This window comes from Meriones unguiculatus, chromosome 11 (assembly GCF_030254825.1).
Source record: "Meriones unguiculatus strain TT.TT164.6M chromosome 11, Bangor_MerUng_6.1, whole genome shotgun sequence".
Taxonomy (NCBI): Eukaryota; Metazoa; Chordata; class Mammalia; order Rodentia; family Muridae; genus Meriones; species Meriones unguiculatus.
The window spans coordinates 96,906,245-96,929,544 of NC_083359.1; the positions used below are offsets into that span (position 1 = coordinate 96,906,245).

The 23,300-nt window shown below is 35.7% G+C and overlaps 1 protein-coding gene across 5 annotated transcripts in view; it reads right to left on the reverse strand.

The window, feature by feature from the left end:
- Akt3 (AKT serine/threonine kinase 3) overlaps window positions 1-23,300 on the reverse strand; it is a 239,096-nt gene that overhangs the window by 113,226 nt on the left and 102,570 nt on the right. For all 5 annotated transcript variants that reach the window (XM_060364761.1, XM_060364757.1, XM_060364758.1 and 2 more), the window contains one exon: window positions 15,639-15,764. In XM_060364761.1, the coding sequence (XP_060220744.1) occupies window positions 15,639-15,764 (126 nt within the window). The remainder of the gene's footprint in view (window positions 1-15,638; window positions 15,765-23,300) is intronic.

A 23,300-nucleotide genomic window follows, 5' to 3' on the forward strand; every position in this document is an offset into this window, starting at 1 on the left:
ACATGAAGATAAGTAAAGTCAGTGCCCAATGAAGAACAATTCCAGCACAACCATTAAATGATTGCTATGTGTCACATGCTACACTCTGAATGGTTTCTAAATGTTTCTACGTTAAAGCACAAACCTAAACAGTATTATATACTCCATTTTGTAAATGAGCATGGAAATCTACAAGGCTCAAACTAGCTAAATAACTTTTTCAAATGCACAGCTTGTGTGAAACTATCTAAAGATATATCCCAGACCTATCTGAATCCAAATCCCCAGGTCTTCTGAAAAGAACACAGTGCTAGAAAAATTGTCTTTGAAAACTGAATAATCTGTAAAAACAAGGAAACTAGAGCTTGTCCATCTTGTTGCCCTTTCTAATTCTTCTCTGAGCTTGGCTTCTCTCCATCCATGACACCTGTCCTTCTAAAGAAATCCAGGATAATTTTCACCTGTTAACAATACTAAGGAAAGAAGAGGTTGGATGTCTTTGTCCTGGCTCTGACACTGCACAGGGAAGAGTAAGATAATCCTGGAAGAATCCTGCTGGATGATACTGACTGTTTCTCAGGTTAGGTACAGCCAAGGAGAAAGACATTTATCTCTCTGGATTCTTCTCGTAGCTGGCTCTGGGTCTTGCCCTGTACACTAACAATTGAGTTGCTGGTATTACATGTTTACTTAATAATGGCAAATAACTGATTCCCAAACTTGCAAACACCCAGCTCGACATTTCTACTTACTGTTGTATGAGCCAAGTACCTGTTACCAAAAAGCAACATATATTTTTTCACATACAGGAATAAAAAATTAACCAAATTCTTATTCTTTATTAACACAGTCATGATAAGGACCCTAAAATCAGGTTACTAATGTTACTTTTGTATTCTGGCAGATGTTCTTTACTTTTATAATCAATATTCCAAAATCTGATGTTTTAAAATACTACTTTGGTACTTACATGGAACATTACATGTAGCTTTAAATCATGAAACTTTCAAAATAATTTTTTCTTTAAGGAATATGGTTACCATGGTTTCCACCAATAATGCAAAGCACATTTTGAGAGTCAGCATTTTCACCATCAATATTTTTCATGCTCTCTATCCACCACATCCTGTCATTCATGAAATACATACATATACTAAAAGTTTTCTAGAATAACCATTCTTTACATACATGAAACTGCTAGTAAAAATATACTGTAGGTACTTTGAAATAAAAATTGAAATACAAGAGTGATATGTAACACTTTACTGAGAATTTTCATAGAATATAAAACATTTAGTAGATTCAAAATGAGGAACTGAACACAATATTTTTATTTATCTATTTATTGCAATAGACTAATGTGCTAATATTTGTAACAAGTAATCTACAATAAATTTAAGTATACAATTTGATAACATGACAAAATGCAATTTACTACTTTAAATATTTTTTCTGTTTAGTATCTTTTTTCCATTAAGATAAGGTCTCATGTACCCTACGCTGGCCTCAAACACACTTTTTATCTGACCTTGAACTTCTGACCATCTTGCCTCTGTACCCATTGAGTGTTGAAATTACAGCCCTGTACCTACCATCATACTCAGTTTTTTTCTTTTCTTTTTTTTTCTTTATTAACTACACTTTATTCACTTTGTATCCCCCTGTGGTTCCCTCCCTCCTCCCATCCCAATCATCCCTCCCTTCCTCCACCCTCTGCATGCATGCCCCTCCCCAAGTCCACTGACAGGGGAGGTCTTCTTTTCCTTCCTTCTGATCCTCGTCAATTAGGTCTCATCAGGAGTGGCTGCCTTGTCTTCATCTGTGGCCTGGTAATGCTGCTTCCCCCTCAGGGGCAGGTAATTAAAGAGCAGGCTAATCAGTTCCTGTCAAAGACAGTCTCTGTTCCTATTACAATGGAACCCACTTAGATACTGAACTGCCATGGGCTACATCTGTGCAGGGGTCTTAGGTTATCTCCATGCATGGTACTTGATTAGAGTATCAGTCTCAGGAAAGACCCCTGTGCTCAGATTTTTTGGTTCTGTTGCTCTCCTTGTAGAGTTCCTGTCCTCTCCAGGTCTGTTTCCCACTTCTTTCCTAAGATTCCATGCACTCTGCCCAAAGGTTGCCCATAAGTCTCAGCATCTGCTTTGATAGTCTGCAGGGCAGAGCCTTTCAGAGGTCCTCTGTGTCAAGCTCCTGACTTGTTCCCTCTTTTCTCCTTCTTCTGATGTCCATCCTCTTTGTCTTTCTGGATAGGGATTGAGCATTTTAGCACACTCAGTTTTACAAGGTGTTGGGACTGAACCTTGGGCTTTGTCAATTCTAGGAAAGAAGTCTACCAACTACCCTATTTTTGAGACATATCAAAATTTATTCAGCTCTGTCAGTCTGTGACCACTTTGCTTATTACTTCATCACAGAAACCTAGAATATTCATAAGATAAACAATAAATTGCAAATAATATAGACTATAATGAAGTTCAAAAAGAACAATGATTGAAATATTGCTTTAAAGATAAACGCATATTTTAAGTTATCTTGTAAGAGTAGCCTATAGAAAGAGAAACTATTAGCATCCATTTGGGAAGCAGTAACTGTTACTAGTTAGATGATTCAATTACCATGAACTATTCTGGCATGATTCAAAAGCACTGCCATTTTAAAACATACAAAATATCTAAAAATGCAACCATGGTAATAGATTCTGAGTGCACGGGTTGGGGGTGAGAGAGAAAGACAATGACAAATTGGTCCAAAAGGACACTGAGACTTCATAGTTGGAAGACTATTGTGCTGACAATTAGTAACAGAGGAAGCAGAGCACAAAACAAATGAATGAAAAAGGCTGAACTTGCAGTGAAAGGCCTTATTATAGTGCAGAAACATTGTTATAATAAAGGGGCAATGTACTCTCCTCTATGGAACTTCCAAAGAGCACCCCAATCTATTTTCTCTTCCTCTGCATTGCATTTTTTCATCAGCATCTGCTTGATTATGTATTATTTCAAACCCAAAACCTCTATATCGTTTCTAAATACTGAGGTTGAAAAGCCCTTCCTTCCACTCTGGCCTTAGGGCTCATTTAACATTACTAGAAATATAACAAATGCTTTTAAATCAAGACAGATCTATATCTGTGGTGGGGGAACAGTAAGGCTGTGCTTTAGCACTAACAATTTGGGAGAAGTGACAAATGTGAACCTCAAATACAAGTTACAAAAATATTGATAATTATATAATTATCAAGAATATCCAGATGATCTTTCCTCTTAAACTTAATGTCTGTGCTGTGGCTTCTGTTGTAATTTGAAGAGCAATGCTGAATGCTTTAAATACAAGTAATTTCTCTACATGGTTACAATTTTCCTCAGATGGAAGTGTCCAAAACTCTGAAATGTATCTTTATATACTAGATGAGAATGACAAGGTTTGAGCCATAACACTGACAAACGAGTTCAGAGGTGCAGTAAACATTTACAGCCTGAATTCCCACTATGTCACCCTGAAGCCCTATTCAGGCAGACATGTTGAAGTGAGGAGGGAGTACAGAAGGCACTGGCCCCAAAGATTAACAAACAAGGCTGTGCTCACAGCTCTAGCACTGCGACAAGTATTGCCATGCTGTTAACATAGTAAAAATAAGAAGAAATAATAAAATAAAAAAATTTTAAAGCACAATGAAAATTAAATGAAAATAAAATTTTATACACAATGAATGTGCATAATGCACAGCAGGCAAGTGTTTAATTAGTGGTAATTTATTAATAGTTTCAAATGAATAATGATTTAGAGAGTTGAAATCACTGATTTTTAAAAGTGAAGATTTTTGAGATGCTTCATTTATTCTACATATGACAAAATTCTGATTCAGGACAGTTATATAATTAGTTCAAATTAAACAGTATTTTATTACAAAATAAACAGCAACCTGATTTCTATATCTGCATTTACTCTGATCTATCCTAAATCGGTTCACCACACTCAAAATATACTTTGAGAATATAAGTGTCTGTGTAAATGCACCATGTAACATACCTGCAAGATCACATTTTTCTATGGGTACCAACTACTACCTGAAGAATCTTAGCTCCATATGTAATCAAATTGAATTCAAGCTAAACATTAGAGCATAGTTACTTGCTTTGGGGTGCTAAGAACATTTTCACTCTCTACAGGTCCACTTGATTATCTAGTTTTTTTTTAAAGGGGAGGGTAATATTTAAGCTATGTTTCTTATAGTAAAAGTAACTATAAAAAGTAAACAAGTGATACACAGTAGGGTTTTTTTAAATGTCAATTTTTTTCCTTACTTCCATGAATCACCCAATTCCCTATGTATTGAATTTTAAGATAGGATTAAAGCACCAATGACAATAGGCATATAATCATGATTATAATTATTATTTTTAAGTGACACACAATCTTCTACTTTCTAGAAACTAAAATGATTTGCAAAAATGATTTACTGAAAAGAAATATTGAAGGACTAAATCAGATGGAAGTATACACACTCAATCAAACATTTTCTATAGATTTTTATCAGGTCATAACCGATTATAGTTGGAAAGCAACAAGCAGAACTGTTTTGCCATTCAAATATGAAAGGGTATCATAAAAGTTAATACAAGGATCAGTAATAATATAAAAAAGCAATACAAGGATCCTTAGCTCTACATCAAAATTGGCTTGGTATATGCTGGTTTTTATAATATATCAGTTTAGACAGTGACCAACCAAACCCATCTTTTCTCTCTAAGAAAATTACTGTACCACCCTACAAAAAAAGGGGGAGGGAGTTTATTATTGAAACGTTTCAAGAGATATCTATCCTTTTCAAGCTAAAACAGTTTTTTGTTGTTGTTGTTGTTGTTTTGTTTGTTTGTTTTATGGGATAGATCTGTGTAACCTTAGCTGTCCTGCCATCACTTTGTAGACCAGGCTGGCCTCAAATTTACAAAGATCTACCTGCCTCTGCCTTCCTGAATGCTGGGATTGCAGGCATGCAGCATAGTGCCTGGCTAAAAACAGTTTTTTAGTTTAAAGCATTGCCCTTAACGTGTGACTTAAACCGCAGTGTTTATCGCTGAAATAAAATTATTTTTAAGTTACTAAAAAATAGACAATAAAAAGTTAGACAATAAATAGCATTGATACTACAGAAACTGTACATAAAACACCAGGTAAGCTAAGAGAATTCCTAGGACCTAATTCTGACTTTGGGAAAACAGATAACTGGGATGATTAAAGCAATCTGTTAACTATTTCAAGTGGCATGTTTCTTTCCTTCAGGCATCTTGTGATGACTACTCTTATAGCAACTTGTCACAGGCTAGAGTCATCTGAGAGGAGCGAACCCCAATTGAGAAAATGCTTCCATTAGACTGGTCTGTAACAAGTCAGTAGGGCATTTTCTTAATTAGTGAATGATGTCAGAGGGCCCAGCCCATTGTGGGTCGTGCTACCCCATAGGGAGCAAGCCTTTACTCAGCACCCTTCCATGGCCTCTGCATCAGCTACTGACTCCAGGTTTTAGACCTGCTTGAGTTCCTGACATCACTGCTTTTAAGGATGAACTGTTATATGGAACTATGAGTGAAATAAACCCTTTCCTCCCCAAGTTGCTTTTGGTCATGATCTTTCACCACAGCAGTTGTAACCCTAAGAAATCCTTTTCCTGCAATTGTTTTCATTCTATACAGAGACAGAAAATGACATACTATTGAGCTCTGATTCATTCCTGAGGATTTCATACCTATTTAATTCAAGAAGGAAGATATTCAGCTCAAGTTTCTGAGAAACTACTTTTTTTAAAATTTAGAATAATATTGTTACCTAGAGTCCAGCCTGTCCTTTAAAATGTTATTATGTTTCTAAACAATCTCAATCTCCAGAAAGGTTTTTCTTGATAGTCCAGTTTCTGCTGATTCTCCCTTTCCTAAATTTTGTCATTTTAACTGTAAAACTTACTCCCAAAATTTAATCACGAAACATGTCAAGTACTAATTCCAAGTGTCACGAGCATTTCTGCTACTACATTACAAATTCTTCATATTCAATGGCTATTATCTGTGGACTTAAGAAATGAACACAGAATTCAGAATCTGTATTCTGTTAAGTCATAAACTGAAATTTTGACTCTGACAATGACTGAAAGCATGCCACACAATTCTCTGAGCTTTTTTTTTTTTTACACATTACTGTTTTATTTGCGAAGTTTAACCCAATACACAATAAAAATAGACTGTGACTAAGTGGGAGTATGGCTCAACTATGGTGGGAGCCCTTCCTATCGATGGGATTATTGAGGAATATTGGTAGATCCAAATTTTAAGAATAAGGAAGAAAAATGCATTTAAATGTAAACTAAGCAATAGGGACAAGAAATAAAGAGACAAATGAGAGCAAAGGATTGTGACTACTGTCTTCCAGTGTTTGATGAACAATTTATTAATTTATATGTATAGCAATGATGTCAGTTTAGTAATGGAGATGAAATATTGCATTATGTTTTTGAAAATCCAAATAAATATCTGAATGACACATATGTAATAGCATTGCATATAGCATAATTTCTCTGAGCCTTTTCAAAGTAGGAAACAGAATATGTACCTCACAACGTTTCTGTAAGGATTAAATGAGATAGTATTATCTGAAAGAGTATGGCACACTTAACAATTTTTAAAAGACTGATTTTCTTCCTTTTTTATCTGTCAGAGTACTAGATACAATGTTGACAAAATAACACTCCCAATAAAAACTTTGTAAATAAGCACTAGAACTTAAGGTTTATGGCTAATCTTGGTTTCCAACTTGGCTACATCTGGAATTAACTAAACCCCAAGCATCTGGATATACTTGTGAGGGTTTTTGGTTTTTTTTTGGTTTTTTTTTTTTTTTAACTGAATCATGACTCATTCAAGGTGTGACAAACCACTTTAAATTTGGGCCACAACATTTAATGACAGTCCACAAAAACAGGACATGGAAAAAAGAAGCTTTTGCTTTTTGCCTGCTTGGCTTCAACCTCACTAGCAAGTTCACCTATTCTGTTGCTGAGACATTTCTTCTCGGGCTATTAGAACCTACTTCTGCAGGATTTCAACATGGACTAAAGACCAGCAGCAATCTAGGACTGCCCTGGGACTCCTGCACAGACTGGGACTGCTGAGACACCCAATCTCATGGAGTGAACAACTACCAGATGCCGGGCTCTCCAGTGGGAGACAGCCATTGTTGTATGACCTGGGTCACAGCCTGTGCCACTCTAATGTATCTTGTCTACATATATTTCCATTCTCTCAGTTCTCTTCCTATAGAGACTAAATGCACGTATTAAATTTAATAATATCTATCCAAATTATGCTAATATACACAACAGGTAAAACAGAGTATGTATGCCAAGTTGTGATATAGGAACACAAGAAAACCAGGAACAAGAGTTAAAAGTATGTAAAAGTAACTTGGTAACAGTTTTTTACAGATCATCTCTTACAGACAGGCAAAAGATGAGGAAGCTTGGGAAAGCTCAGTGGCAGAAAGAAAAGAGCAGGTGCAAAGGAAGCTAATTCGGCTAGGGTCTACTTTCACTCTGCCATCACAGACTGTAAGCTCATCACTAGCCAGCTTTCTCTAAACCATTACCTACCACATTCTCTCCCTTTCTTAAGCAGCAATAATTTTTAAAAAAACAATTGAATTTTAATTTCTTCCCAATAGATAGGAAACAAGTTTCCTTTAAAAGGTTCAGAAAAACACTGTAATATTTTGAAAAGAAAACTGAAGCTTCTGAATATCCAGGGGCAACACTTGACACATGGACAATTCTTAAGCTGCAAAACTTGGTTCTTCAAAAGCTGTTTGACTAAATTTACACTGTCACTTTCTGTTTTATTTTTAAATAAAGCATGTATTTCTTATAGTGAAATATAACTACTATTACACTTACTTTCTAATTTACAAGTTTCTTCACAATTACAAATAAAAGTACATCCAATCTTCAAATAATTAAGCATATAAAATAGTCTAAGAAGTCATTCAAAGTAAGGACACGTATGAATGTGCATGTACTGAACTCAACAGAAAACACAGGCATAGAGCACTGGGGTGTAGCTCATCAGTAAGGTTACCAAATGAGTTAGGCCTAGCTTCCATGTTCAACACTACCACAATAAAAATTATACAGTATAAGGACACATATATAAAAGATATAGGTATGTAAATATACATACAATTTTATTTTTAAAAGTGTTTATGGATAAGTAAAAATAATTCAGCTTCCCCATGTTAAAAAGGGAGCAACTCTAAGATTTTTTTTTCCTGAGAGAAGGAATGGTTATTTGCACAGAGTTGTTCTTACATATCCTAACCATTTCTTCCAAATATTTCAGAGAAAAGAATATCTGAACATAAGAAACCAATTAGGAGACTGTTCATAGTCCAGGGAAGAAGATCTGAGTTGGCAGTTATCAGGAAGAACTGACTGACATAGCTTGTTTGTTGCAGATACACACCTATACCACACAATATAACCAGATGTCAAGCAAGGTACTTATTTCTGACTTAAGTGCTTATGTAATTAATAATTCCATTCCTTCTTCTAAAACCCTATCATCCAGAACTCATGCCAACAATTCAAAACTAAACCCTAGCTAACTATTACATGTTGCTTTTTCAACAAGTTTATTTTATATAAAATTCATTTTGGCAATTTAAACCCATTTTTCTCTTCCCCTATTATATGTACAATATTAATATTATGAAGTGTCTATCTCAAATTCCTATATATAAAATTTATAATATAACCCACTAGACACCAAGTAAAAAACCAAATGATCAATATATGTTTAAAATTGAATTATTCTGAACCCTCATAATCCATATCTATTTATGGCCCCTTCTAGATGTACAGAATTATTGGTAAGTGATAAATATCTTTCCCCATATATCTTGACTGGAACAATGAACTCATTTTTCTCCAGGGCTGAAATCTGAATCTAAGATTCATTCTGGCATAAAGCTGATTTCAGTGGTTTTAAGACCCATAATTTTCTTTCTTTCCTTTTCTTTCTTTCTTTTTTCTTTCTTCCTTCCTTTTTTTCCTTCCTTCCTTCTTTATCTCCCTCTCTTTCTTTTTCTTTCTTATTTATTTACTTTTACATTTCTTTATTTACTTTTACAATTTATTCACTTTGTATCCCAGTTGTAGTGCCCTCCCTCATCTACTCCTGGTCCTATCCTCCCTCCATCTCCCCCCATCTCCCTCCCCTAGTCCACTGATAGGGCAGGTCCTCCTCCCCTATCTGGCCCTAGCCTATCAGATCTCATCAGGACTGTGTGGATCCTCTTTCTCTGTGGCCTGACAAGGTCGCCCTACCAGGGGGAAGTGATCAAAGAGCAGGCAACCAAGCATGTCAGAAGCAGCTCCTGCTCCCCTTACAAGAACCCACATGGAGAATGAGCTGCCCATGGGCTACATCCAAACATGAGGGTCTAGGTCCTCTTTGTACATGGTTCTTAGTTGGTGCATCAGTCTCTGCAAGACCCCTGAGCCCAGATTTTTTTTTTGCGGGGGGGGGGGGTGGGGTCTTTTTTGGTCTCCTTGTAGAGCTCCTGTCCCCTCCTGGTCTTTCTATACCTCCCTTCTTCCCAGTGAGAAAAAAATAGGTTAGATAGAAAACCCTCATTTTTTTCAAATGGGAGGAGGACTAGAAACGTAGGTGTTCTATCTTTTATAGAAGAGATTAAAGAAAAGTTTTGGAAAAGAAACATTTTCAGGATGGACCAACTTTTGTAGCATATAACAGATTTCTGGGAGGGTCTTCCTGGGACAACTGCTGGTACACCCTGCTTCCCACCACACAGAGTAAGGAAGAACCTGGCAAAAATAGGATGAACCTGAAGACATCTGGGCAGTTCTCAGTCTTCCATAGAGAACTCATTTCGACTTTGACGTTTAACAATCTAAGACTTCAGTAAAAAGATGTTAACTGTAAAGTATCAGAGACCACGGCTCCTGGATAGAAAAGCTACTTTGCTCAAAGTACCCTCTGTGTGTTTGTAGCAGTTTTTTTCAACTCTATAATACGCACGTTTTCTCAACAATGACTTAAGATGACCTCAATCTATGATCATTAGAAAGGAATCATGGTAACTTTTAGTGTCATACCTTGCTTAAAAATAATTTCTAAATCTCATCACTGCATTTAGAAGGCACCTTCATTCACAGTACATATTTGAATGGTAACTTCAAATTAGAATAAAGGTCAAATACTATTATCCACATCCTTTAGTACTTCATGAAGTTCCATTCTGGATGCCAATGGATACTTAACATTGAGTACTGGTTCTTATATTCTAAATTTATGAAAAGTGAAGATGAAAACTGTCTGCTATTAGTAGATGTTAAATATTCTCCAAAGACACGTGTTGGAGGTTTGGTGCTTAGCCTGGGGCTCTTGGGAAATGGTAGGAACTTTAGGAGAGGAGCTGAGATGTGAAGTCTTTAGGTTATTGGTACCATATCCCTGAAGGTGGGCATAGAACACCTTGATCCTTTTTCTTCTTCTTCTTCTTTTTGTTCTCTGGTCATGAGATAAATCATTTTACTCTGGTACATGCTTTCCTCATAAAGCAGTTGCTCACTATGCACTCAAAGAACAAAAAAAAAAGACAATAACGACAACAATCTATCATACAGGATAACCTCCAAAGATATGATCCAAAATAAATCTTCCTGCCTTCGGTTGCTTCTTTTAAGGCGTTTTATCACAATGAAGTATATGTGTGTAATACACTGAAAAACATAATATTCTAGTACGATGAGAGGAAAAAGGATAGAGTATTACAAGATTTCTTTAAAGATGCACTTTATTTTAATTATGTGGGGGGGCAGTACATTCCAGTGAGTACAGGTACTCATGGAGGCCAGAGATATCAATTTCCCTGGAGCTGGAATTACAGGCAGGTAAGAGTCACCACAGAAGCTGGGAATTGAACTCAGATCAGTATGTATGCACTCTTAAATACTGAGCCATCTCTTCAGCCTTGAGTCACATCATATTAATCCTGATATTTAAATACCACTGACCCCAAAGGCTTCATTTTCTTATCTAAAAAGGAGAAATTTACACAGTATGTTCTCATATATTCAAGAAAAACCACTGAGTCATAATACGTAGAAACTAGGAGATAAGATCAAACTACTTCACCTAGAATAACTCAGACTAATAGTAAATGAGTTATTCGTGAAGAACCAAAAAACAATGTCACACACACACAGCAATATGAAAAAGGCAGAGAAACAGTTTTGAATGAGTGAATGGGGAAAGAGGTTTATATATGAATTAAAAAAAACAAAAGAAAATTATATAATCAAACAAAAGATAAAGACATTCCAAACAAAAGCAAAGACAAAGAGCAGAAAAGCAGCAAAGGTTTTGGAGAGCTATAAACAGCTCAACACTGCTGAAGCAGAATTGCAGAGCACAAGAGACATGAAGCAGGAGTGGAAAGGAGAGGCCAGATTGAAGAGATCCTGGTATGATACATTAAGGAAGCTGGATGCCATCCAGTAGGCAATGAAGATCCAAGGCAGAGTTTTCATGGGGAGATGGCATAGTTAGGATGTAATTTTAGAAAGATCACTTTGACAGACAAGTGAAGGAAGATGAGTGGCACAAACTAGAGACGGAGAATCTAGTTAAGAATCAAAGATTAAGAGTGATTCATTCCAGGAAAATAGTTAAAGTCATACATAATAGGTTAAAACATAAGAATAAAATCAGCAGAACTAGAAATGGACCGAGAGTGTGGTAAAGATGTGAAGTAAAAAAAAAAAACATGGGGAATAGATCCAGGTTTCTGCTCAAGCAGAGGCAGAACTGAAATATTGAGTAACAAGGAAAAATAGACAACTGTTTTGAGATCATCCTAGGACAGGTAAAGGCTAGAAACTTTCTAGCATGGCAATAACTTATAGTGAAATTAATATGGCAGCATATATCTCAGGAAAGCAGCTTGGTGTGAATGCATAAAAAAAACGGGGAATATGGTGCAGAGTTTGTAACTAGAAATTGAGGAATAATGTAGTCCTATAAATCCAACTGTAATGTACAAATGTGCAGTCCTTAGCCAGATGTTTATTAAATAACAAATTATATACTATGCAAAGGAAACAACAAGGACACAAAGAAACCTTACAGCACAGAGGGAAACCCCAACCAAAAATTTTGGTCAGCATCATGTTCTAAATGCAGCCTTGGTATCAATCCAGAAAACAAATTAAAATTGAAAATTAAGTCTAAGCTTAATGATGAGTTTTAGCCAAATATGTTACCTTAGAATTTGAGGAAAAAATAAAAAGCAAGAAGGCCACTTTCTACCTTCTCTTGTCTGCTCTGCCTGAACCAGTTCATAAATGTAGTAAAGACTTCCTGACTTTGCATTAGAACAGATCTTAGTTCCTCCTTTCACAAGTGCACTTCCTATTCCTGGAACAAATGTCCTTGTCTCTGAAGACAGTCATCAAACAAAGTTTTCAACAATCAGGCCTTCACAGTCCTCTCCAGCCTACTACCATTACATTATAGCCCATATCCCATACTTCCCCATGATTATCCACTTCTTTGTTACTCTACACGCCTTGACTCCATCACTGAGGACACTGAAGCAAGGTCTGTTACTTTGAGGCCTAATACACAAGGCAAGTTACAAGCCAACCAGGGCTACAAACTGAAACTCTGCACAAAACAGACAAGTCTTCTTTGATTCTTAGTTTCCAAACTCTAGATATGTCTGTTCTTATTTTGTTTATAGTGTCCTTAGCCATGAACCCAACATAGGAAGAAAAAACTGTTTACTTTCCCCCCACATTAGAAATGAGGTGGCCACTGGAGAAATCATCAAAAGTGGTTTCAATCAAATAGACAAGGGAAGAAGTTAGACTATAGTGGTTAAGAAATGGACTCAGTGAGAACAAAGGGCCTTTGGGAATTTTTATTCCTGATACTGTGGACTGAACTCAAGGCCTTATGTATGCTAAGCATGTACTCTACCACTAAGCTATACCTTTAGCCTGGTCAATGTTATTAAGAAGAGATAAAAACCAAATATAATGAATATTAGAAAAATTAATTTCGGCTCATAATTTTTTTCAGATGAGTAGAAAACCTAGTTCTATAAAATTTGAAGTCCATATACATGTATAAATGTTCATGTGCATATCCACACACACACACATATATATATTAATACTTATATGTAAACATGTGTGTGAAGGTCAAGTGTTACCTTCCTCAACCACTCTCTACCCTACTTTTTGAGGCAGTCTTTCACTAAGCCTAGAACTTACAGATCAGGACGGGCTGGCCGAGACATGAGTTCCATGAACCAGCCTTTCTCGGCTACTGGAGACCTGGGATAAAGGTATGCTCTGCTGCACTTGTTTTACATGGTCATCAGACAGCCAATCACAGATACTTATATCAGCACAGAAGCAGATAACCAAAAAAGCCATCTTCCAAGCCAGCCCGTGAACAAATATTTTTAAGTGGCAGAAAAATGGAGAACTCAAATCGTACCTATCAATGGGGTTTATTATCATATCTTCGAAAAAACTTATAATCATTTAAAAGGCTATTTAAATTCTTTAATTTTTAAAATGTACTTTTATTTGTGTACACCTGTGTGCATCTGCTTGTTTATATGTGTGACGTGTGCATGAAGGTAACCACAGAGACCAGAAGAGAGTGTTAGATCTGCTGGAACCAGGGTTACAGATGGCTGTGAACCACAGTCACCATGCTATTAACTGCCAAGTCATCTCCTAGCCTCTTTGAGAAACAATATTTCACTTGTGACCAAGGCAAGTAGAAAACTACCTACCAGCCAAAGAAACCTGGGTAAGTTTCTTCCATTGATCCCGGATAAAAGCATCATCACCCTCTGCCTATAATACCTCCACTTCTTCTTTAGTTTGAATTAGCTTCTTATCTGCTTAATCCTCCAGGACCTGCTCAAACTCTACCTTAAGAAGCAGGAAACGGATGACCAGTATTCTGATGACGGCAATGTTAAGATCAGAGTTTAAAAACATGATCTACCCCAGTCATGCTCTGCACTTGTGCCAAAGTTGAAATCTGAACCATTTCTTTCACTAGTGTCCTTTCAGTGAAGGTATTATTTAAGGTTATAATAAAGCTTTCCCAAAATAAATAAATAAATAAATATGGAGTCATGTTAAAACCTAAAATAATACTCCTGAATATTAGGGATTCAAATACAACTTTACCTGTGACAACCAAGTACCAGCAAGTACTTGGTTATGCACATAAAATTTACAGATGTCAATTGCTATTTATTTTGTCAAGAAGCTGTCAGTCACTAAATAGGATCTCTCTCCATAAGTACACATTTATTTCAGCCTCTGCCAGTGGAAGTGTTAGAGCAGATGTTGGCAGACTGTGACATACAGTATGTCTTTAAAACTTGTTGGGGTGTGAAATTTCATAAGGTCAAAAAAATGCTGCATTTTGATCAGTAGATACATTTTTCTGTACTTTTATAAATTATTTCAGACAAGCCAAAAGAATTGCTGGTAAAATGGACGAACGCTTCAGGTGGGACATGACAACTGTTTAAAAGATAGTTTCTATCACTTTAATAAGCAAACTTTCATTTAAAATACCTTTAGACTGAAATATATATCTTAAAGCAATTTAAAAACCCATTATAGCCTATTCCAGTTGTCAAAATGATTTAGTAATTTCTTATTTACCAGGGCCATTAAAATATAATGAACATGATTTGATAAATAGAGAAAAGGCTATTTTTTAAAATATACACATATATATGCACATGGAGCTCTCATTTCAAAAGTTAAAAAATTCTCTATATAAGAAATCACCGATATTAATGCAAGGGTTTAAAATTAGTTTCTAAGGAAGATCTGAAAGAATTATTCAGAAGGGTAAAGAGCATGAGCAAAATATGTTGCATAAAAAATTAGAAAAAAAAATTTAGGAAATAAAATATAGTAGCCTTCTTCAATTAGTTGTAATTCCACACTCTGAGTTTTATTTTATAAACTGATAATAAAGTTTGAAGTTCTTACATGGTAAAATGAATTCCATAATACTTAAAAAATGTTTTCTTTCTAGGATTTTTTGTTAATTATGATTATAAACTTCAGTTCTCCCCCCATGTTTTTCAAACATGTCTAACAGATAACACCTAACAGATACAGAGTAAAGAAGGCCGTCTCACTAAAATTTTTATTTAACACCATAGAACTTGAAAATGCTTTGCTTCTGGATTAACACATAAAGTTCTTTTTATTTTATCAGTAAGTATAAGCTAGGATTAAAGATGTGTGCCACCATGCCTGGCTAGTAGGGTCACATCTTACAACCAAGTTCATAGTGTTTATTTATACTTTATTAAAAAAAATTAAGTTGCAAAGGTGGGTAATTATATTTATCATATTCAACTTTATAAAAACAGTAAACTGCATTGCACTGTATAAGATTCCTATCTTAATGAGCTGAAATTTCTTACAGAGTTGGTCATTTCTTTGGAATTTTGTAATGGCTTCTCAGATACATTAACATACTTGCCAAACAAGTGAAACGAAGGTGAACTACCAATTGTTGTTCACTTACTCGCCACTGAAAAGTTGTTGAGGGGATACGGTAAGTCCACATCTTGAGGTTTCTCTTTGTAGCCTATGAATGAGCCATCTGTCTTCAATAGGAAGTATCTTGGCCTCCAATTTTTTATGTATTCCCCTACATGGAGAGAATACACATGTCAATGTCAAAAAATTGAAGTAACTTTTATATTAAAAATAAATTATGCTATAACATATCTTAGAACACTGGTCTCCAATTTTTTAATTTAATATTATTTATATATTTATTTATTACAATTTATTCACTTTGTATCTCCTCGGCAGCGCCTTCCCTTATCTCCTCCCATCCCTACCTCCCCCTTCTACCCCTATGCCTTTTCCCTAGTCCCCTGATAGAGGAGGACTTCCTCCCCTTCTGTCTGACCCTAGCTTATCAGGTCTCATCAAGGCTGGCTGCATCATCTTCCTTTGTGGCCTGGCAAGGCTGCTCCCCCCAAAAGCAATAAGTAAGTTTACAATTAAGATTCAATAAAAACCCAAACACTTTGATTTTAATGATTCCATACTTTTTCACTTGCACTCTTATTCCTTTAGAGAATCATTCCTCTGAATGCACATTTTGTTCAGTTTTCACTTTATCAGATGGTTGTTATAGGATGTTTTCCACCATTTTAGAAAGCCCTAGTAAATCACCCACATAGTATTTATGAATTCCAGAGAAAAACACATCATAAGCCGAGTTGAAATACACATTCGATTTTCATGACCAATAATACTGGGGTTTTGTTTTCCAAAAAAAGTTGGAAGAAGTTAATTCTTTTTCCTTTTTAAGACAGGGTCTCACTGCTACATAGCCCAGGCTTGCCTCAAACTTGATCTTCTTGTCTCAGCCTCCAGAATATGGGATTGTTATAGGCGCACTTCCTTGTTAAATCTTAACCTTAATTCCTCTCTAGAAAAATAACCTTTCACACAATGCATGTGAACAAGTCACAAAATTAAAAAAAAAAACAAAAAAACAAAAAACAACAAAAAAAATGAGTTAATGAAGCTCAAAATACACCAAACTTACATTAGAAGGAAATACAATACATAGTACTTATAAGGCATGACTAAAAATAGATAAATGTATAATTTATTAGACTTATATGAGCCCCTAACTATGTACCAAAATAGGACAAAAATTTGAAAAAGCAGGGGTAATGCCATGACACTTAACAGCACTATGGCAAAGCAGCCATAGCAGTTCATACCTGTTTTCTCAGCACTCAGGGAGACTGAAGCAGGAGCATCAGCATGATTGACAGGCCATCCAGGGCCACAAACCAAGACTGAGGACAGCAGTATGGACTGAGTGAGTGAGAAAAGGAAGAAGGAAGTGGAAAGGAGGAAGAGGAAGGAAAAAAAAGCAGAAGAGAAAAGAACCAAGGGATTATCTGGTCTCCTGTGTTATTTATATGCTGAATCTCAGAACTACAAAAATCTGAAAATTTTACCTTTGCTACAAAGCAGCTTTTTCTTTTGACCAAGTTTAAACCTAGCATTGACCTCTGCCATGCCTTCTACTACTAAAAACTAAGTCGGAGGACCTTCTCAAGTATCTCCCTGATAGCCTTACCTAACTGACCCATTCACTGCCTTACATCCAGCCTCTACTAATGTTCCTAACTGCCTTCCCCATACTATTCACAATAACTTCTACTAAAAAACCAGCTCCAGATCAATCTTATCAATGTGTTTACTACATTGCTTTTATCACTCTTCTAAAGTGTTTTAAGACTAACACTATTTGATGGGAAGGTGGAACATTCCTGTAATGCCAGCACTCAAGAGGCACAGGCAGGTGGATCTCTGTGACTTCAAGAACAACCTGGTCTACAAAGTGAACTCTGGGACAGCCAAGGTTACAAAGATCCTGACTCAAAAAACAACAAACAAAAAACCAAACTCATTACATTTAACGAAACATACATACATTAAAAAACAAACACAAACAACTATTTTCTGAGCCAAAATGGTAGCATGTAATCCTACCACTAGGAAGGCAAAAGGAAAAGACCAGGATTTTATGGTTAAACCTGGTCTTTAATAAGAAAAGCTTCACTGTATAGCATTTCTACCTATCTCTTAAATACAAATAGCTGGACTTTTCTGTTAATATATTCAATCTATTAAAATATATTGTTCTGGTTGAAATATAAGGGGAAATACAACTCAAGTAGATTAGTGAAAAAGGGAAGACGGTTCAAATACCCTACAGGTTTATTCAGATTGCACCTTGAGTAACTGTATACTAAACACAATTTTAAAAATCATGCATTAATCATACAGATATTGGATTACTGATTTAAGCAGTTCAACTTTCACAGTTGAAACACTTCATACACTTATATTTATCACTATTCAATTTCATTTTTTAAAAAACAAACAAACTCCTTTTAAACTACTGGGAGGCTTTAGTGCTCAGGACAGTAGATATGTTTTCCAAAATTCTTGGAGCTCAACTTTCATTATCGCAGCAAATACTGCCAGTCTTTGTTTACTTACAGTTTACACTAATACTCCTACTTAGTGCCTATCACTTGATTGATAATCAAAGTGACTAAAAAAGATAAATACACATATAAATATTTCACACACGTATATGGGTAGATATAAGAAATCTCAACACACACACACACACAAACACACACACAGATCTGATGCCTTCTTTTACTAAAAAGGTTTCTATTCTTAGCAACCACATAATTTAAATTTATAAAGCGAAGAATACTTAAATTCACAGCTCCTAATCAAAACATAAAGTAGCTCCTGTGTTGACTGCCCTCATTATTTGATTCTTCCCTATTAATTATGCATTCCTATATAATTTTACATTGTTAGGTGTCAATCTCTAATTAATAATTAGCATTTAGGTTCTAAAGACTGTTGTTAACAAGAGGAGATTTATACTGCTATAATACATGTTTATCAAGCTGAATAGTAAGTAACAATTTCATAATCATACCAAAGATAAAATGAAACAAATCCATTTAAAAAATATAGACAGACCAAATCATAAAACAACCACTTCTTTTTGTGTGAAATAGAACAAAATACATTCACTTGGTAAATGTTAAATTAAAATAAAAACAATTTTTAAGTTCTAAACCTAATTCCTTTAGCATCTTAAGTATTTACATGTTCAGGTGATGATAAATAAAACAATCATGACAAATATATCTTTTAAAATAAGGTAACTATAGAATTTAAAATATTTAGTGTGGCCTACAGTAGGCCTTACAGCTGTCTGAGTTGTGTGAAAATGAGTCTATAGTATATTCCTTAAGAAAAATGGATTACATCTAGACAGTAATAAACTTATTTGCACGAAAGGAAAAAACAATGGAAAACGAAAAATTCCACGTTCACTTAAAAAAAGGCAGTATTCTTGAAAATGTTTTATTAATAATTTTGAACTGATTCATTTACTCAGCAATTGAGCTGTACACTTAACTAAAATTGAGTATAAAACTTTCAATCAACATTCTTAATTTGCTTTCTGTATTCCTGTCATCGTCCATCTATAACATAAATAAACTTGCAGCATATTCATTCATGTACTCAGTTCCAGGTGCTGGGAACACAAGTTGGAACCCCTCCACCACCACCAAAAAAATGAAAAAGAAAAAAAAAACTTTACCATCATGGAGCTTATTCTAGTATTCCACCAATTTTCAGTCAGATATGCCTAATAAACATCTGGAGAAAGGAGCTAAATATTTTCAGGCAGGGGAAAGCAGGGAGCAGAGCACAAAGAACCTTTTATAGGTTTCCACAAAAATTCTGAAGAAAAATTCATATTTCAGCAAGTGTGTGTCACCCTTATTAAATATGCCTTTTCTAGTTCCAAAACTGGAATGAATAAAAATGATCCTTACAGAGGACACAAATTCAGCCAGTGAATAAACAACAAAAAGGGCAGTATCTTTTGCCACTTTGCTCAGCAAACATAGAGGAACTTTCCTAGCCTACAACTATGTTAAAAAAGCTAATTTTTTTGACTTCCTGGCATGACCCTGAGTCCAGTGAAGACTAAGTACTACTTTGGTAGAACTGTTTCCATGGTGTCCCAATGGGTCTTTTCCAGCTGATTATGGAAAATTAACCGAGTACTTCTACTACTAGTGCAGTGATCCAGCAATCAGATTTCAGATAAAGAAATGTCACAGGGTGTTCTATGAAGTACAAACAGAAAATCCTAGATTTTATAGGGTTATATGCCCAGAACAAAACAAAACCATTCCTGTAATAAATAATTAAGACAAACTACTAATAACCAGCCATAAGATACTTAGTTGAAATGTTGCAATGCGGGTTGTATGCATGCACGTGCAAACAAATGGATACATGAAGGCCAGCAAGAGAGGCCTCAAGCTCTTTCTGTCTCTGCATTCCAAACATTGGGATCTCAGGTCTCAAGCACTGCAACCAGCTCTTGACATGGGTCCTGAGGATCTGAACTCAAGTCCTTACAATTTATACATCAAGTACTGTACAGACTAAGCCATCTCCTAGGTCCCCATAATCTAAGCTAATACTCAATACATCTTGTCCTGAATGAGACGCAGCCTCCAAAACACAACATCCTCATTCTAAGCTAATACTCAATATATTAAAACCAAGTTACCTTTCTTTTGTACTTACAGCTCGTAGGTCTCAACTAACTTATGAGACAGCTTGTTTATGATTGAAACAAAATGTCAAAAAAGCAAGAAAAAATTTTATGGACACTAATATCCATTCAAATTTTGTAGGAACTCTTCCTGCTAAACCTTGGAGAATCATTGTAGGAAATAGATAAAAGTCTTCAAGCACAACCTTTTCCTAACTTACTATTTACATAACTTGTACTTCTACTTCTTTCTTACCCTCTTTGACAAGAGGTTATAGACACTTTGAAATCCAGTGTTAACAATACACACAGTCAGGCATTGCCAATTGACAGCAATGGTCTCAGCTATATATCCTTAGGCAATTTTGTCACTATGCAAACATTGTTGAACAAATCTAGATCATACAGCCTACCACATACCTAACCCTCTTGCCTATGTGTGTAGTGTGGGTATATAACTTGTAGTGTGATTTATCTTGTGTACCTGGCCCTTTTAAAGGATCCCCAGTTGCTAGTCAACTGGTCCTTTAAGAATTCTTAGCTGAGGAGTAGTACAGCTGGATCTTGAGGTAGCACTAGTCATAATTTTCTGAGAAAGCACCGGATTGATTTCCAAAGTGGTTGTACAAGGCTACATTCCCATCAGCAATAGAGAAGGGTTCCCCTTTCTCCATAACCTCTCCAGCATGCATCATCCCTTGAATTTTTTATTTTAGCCATTCTGATGAGTTAGAGGTAGAATCTCAGGGTTGTTTTGACTTCCATTTCTCAGATGACTAAAGATGGTGAACATCTGTTTAAGTGTTTGTCTCCCATTCGATATTCCTTTGTTGAGAATTCTGTTTAGTTCTGTACTCCAATTTTTAATTGGATTACTTAGTTTGTTGCTGTTTAACTTCTTGAGTTCTTTATACAGTCTAGATATTCGCCCTCTGTCAGATGTAGGGTTGGTGAAGATCCTTTCCCAATCTGTAGGCTGTCATTTTGTTCTAATGAGAGGGTCCTTTGCTTTACAGTTTCATAAGGTCCCATTTATTGATTGTTGATCTTAGAGCCTGTACTGTTGGGTGTTCTGTTCAGGAATTTTGTCTCCTGTGCCAATGAGTTCAAGGCTCTTCCCCCTCTTTACCTTCAAACAGATTTATTAGGTCTTGTTTTATGTTGAGCTCTTTGATCCACTTGGACTTTAGTTTTGTGCAGGGTGATAAATATGGGTGTGTCTGCATTTTTCTACATGCAGACATCCAGTAGGACCAGGGGAGCAGGAACGCTGTCTTTGACATGAACTCTGGATCAGCCAGAAGAGGAAGAGGTCCTGTTATAGGCTGGAGCTGCTGGAACTGGGAAAACTGGGAGAAGACTGTTTACGCAGACTGTTGGGGAACTGAGGGAGGACAGTTGGGAAAATCATTTGAAGGGGCTGGGCTGGAAACTTAATGGTTAGGAAAAATTAGATTCAGGGATTTCTGTCTCTTTGTCTCTCTCTCTCTCTCAGGGATCTCTGTCTCTTTCTCTCTCTCTCTCTTTCTCTCTCTCTCATTGGAAGGGACTTGGCTGAAAACTGTGAAGAACTGTTGGGTAAGAAACTAGAGTGAAGGATGGATATATCTGTCTGGTTGTCTTGCTGTCTGGCTGTCTCTCTCTCTCTTTCTCTTCCCCCTTCTATCTTTCTTTTTCTCATATCTAGTGTTAGGGGGTGAAACCAGGGAGACAAAGCATGGGGGGAAAAAAAGAACCCACACAGTAGCAACAACAAGCCACAATAACCTATTTCTCCTTGGGTTACAGTAAAGAAAATAAGATTAAGTCAAGACCAAGAAGAAATTATGTAATAAAAAGGCAGAATAAATACAAGTTACTAGTGGCCAAAGCATACATTTTACAGTATACAGTTTTAATTAAGTGGAAGTGATTCTAAAATAATAATTATGTAAGCCAATAACCATCAAATTGTTATGAGTATAATTCATTATATATAATCACAGCATATTTTTGCACAACCAGCTCCAAAGATTTGTTTACAGTGAATTTTTTAACAATTACATTATTAAGCAACAGGAATTTTTCAGTTCTAAAATCAGTATTATGGGACCTCCATGCCACGTATGGTGTTCTACTTTTCCAAAAAACGATTATAGTATTTGGAGGTTGTATAATGAGCTAAATGATAGACTTTCAAAAGGGTATAAATCCAGGGCTGGAGAGATGGCTCAGAGGTCAAGAACACTGGCCCTTCCTCCAAAGGTCCTGAGTTTAAATCCTAGCAAACACATTGTAGCTCATAACCATGATAGTGAGATCTGGTTCCCTGTTCTGGTATGTAGGCCCACATGCAAGCAAAATGCTGGATGGATGGATGGATGGATGGATGGATGGATGGATGGATGGATGGATGGATGCTATATTTTTAAAAAAAGAGCATAAATCCCAATCTCTGGAACTTGTGAATATTATCCTTTATTAACATAGGCAATAAAGCTGTAGATTTTTTAGAATAGCTTCTCATGGATTATCTGGGAAAGCCCCATATTAATTTAAAATACTCTTAGAAGAATAGATTTGCTAGAGGAGTAAACATAACATATGGAGTAATGGAGAAGGCAGGTGACTATGGGAACAATGACAGGAGATTCAGCACAAACTAAAAGATACCTGGAGCCACCAGAAACTGCAAGAAATAAAGAACAAATTTTCTCCTAAAGCTTTTGAAGAAAGAGTAACACTGCTCATGTCTTGTTTTCTATGTTCTTGTTTTTCTGCTATGACTGTGACAAAATTTCTGTTGTTATGTCATTATTATTGTTATTTAATATACCGACCCTAAGAAATTAAAGAGTCCTTTTATATGTATTATACTCAGAGTTATTTATACAACATCCACAAAAACAAATCTAAAGATCCATTATTTTAGCAAGAGAGAGAAATATACAGCTGTACTTAGTCAATTACTTGTAAATGCAAAATAAAAAAAACTCCAAAATATTCTTATAAGTAGTAGAGATTCTTATTTGTGAACTGTATATTTAAAAGAAAATTTAA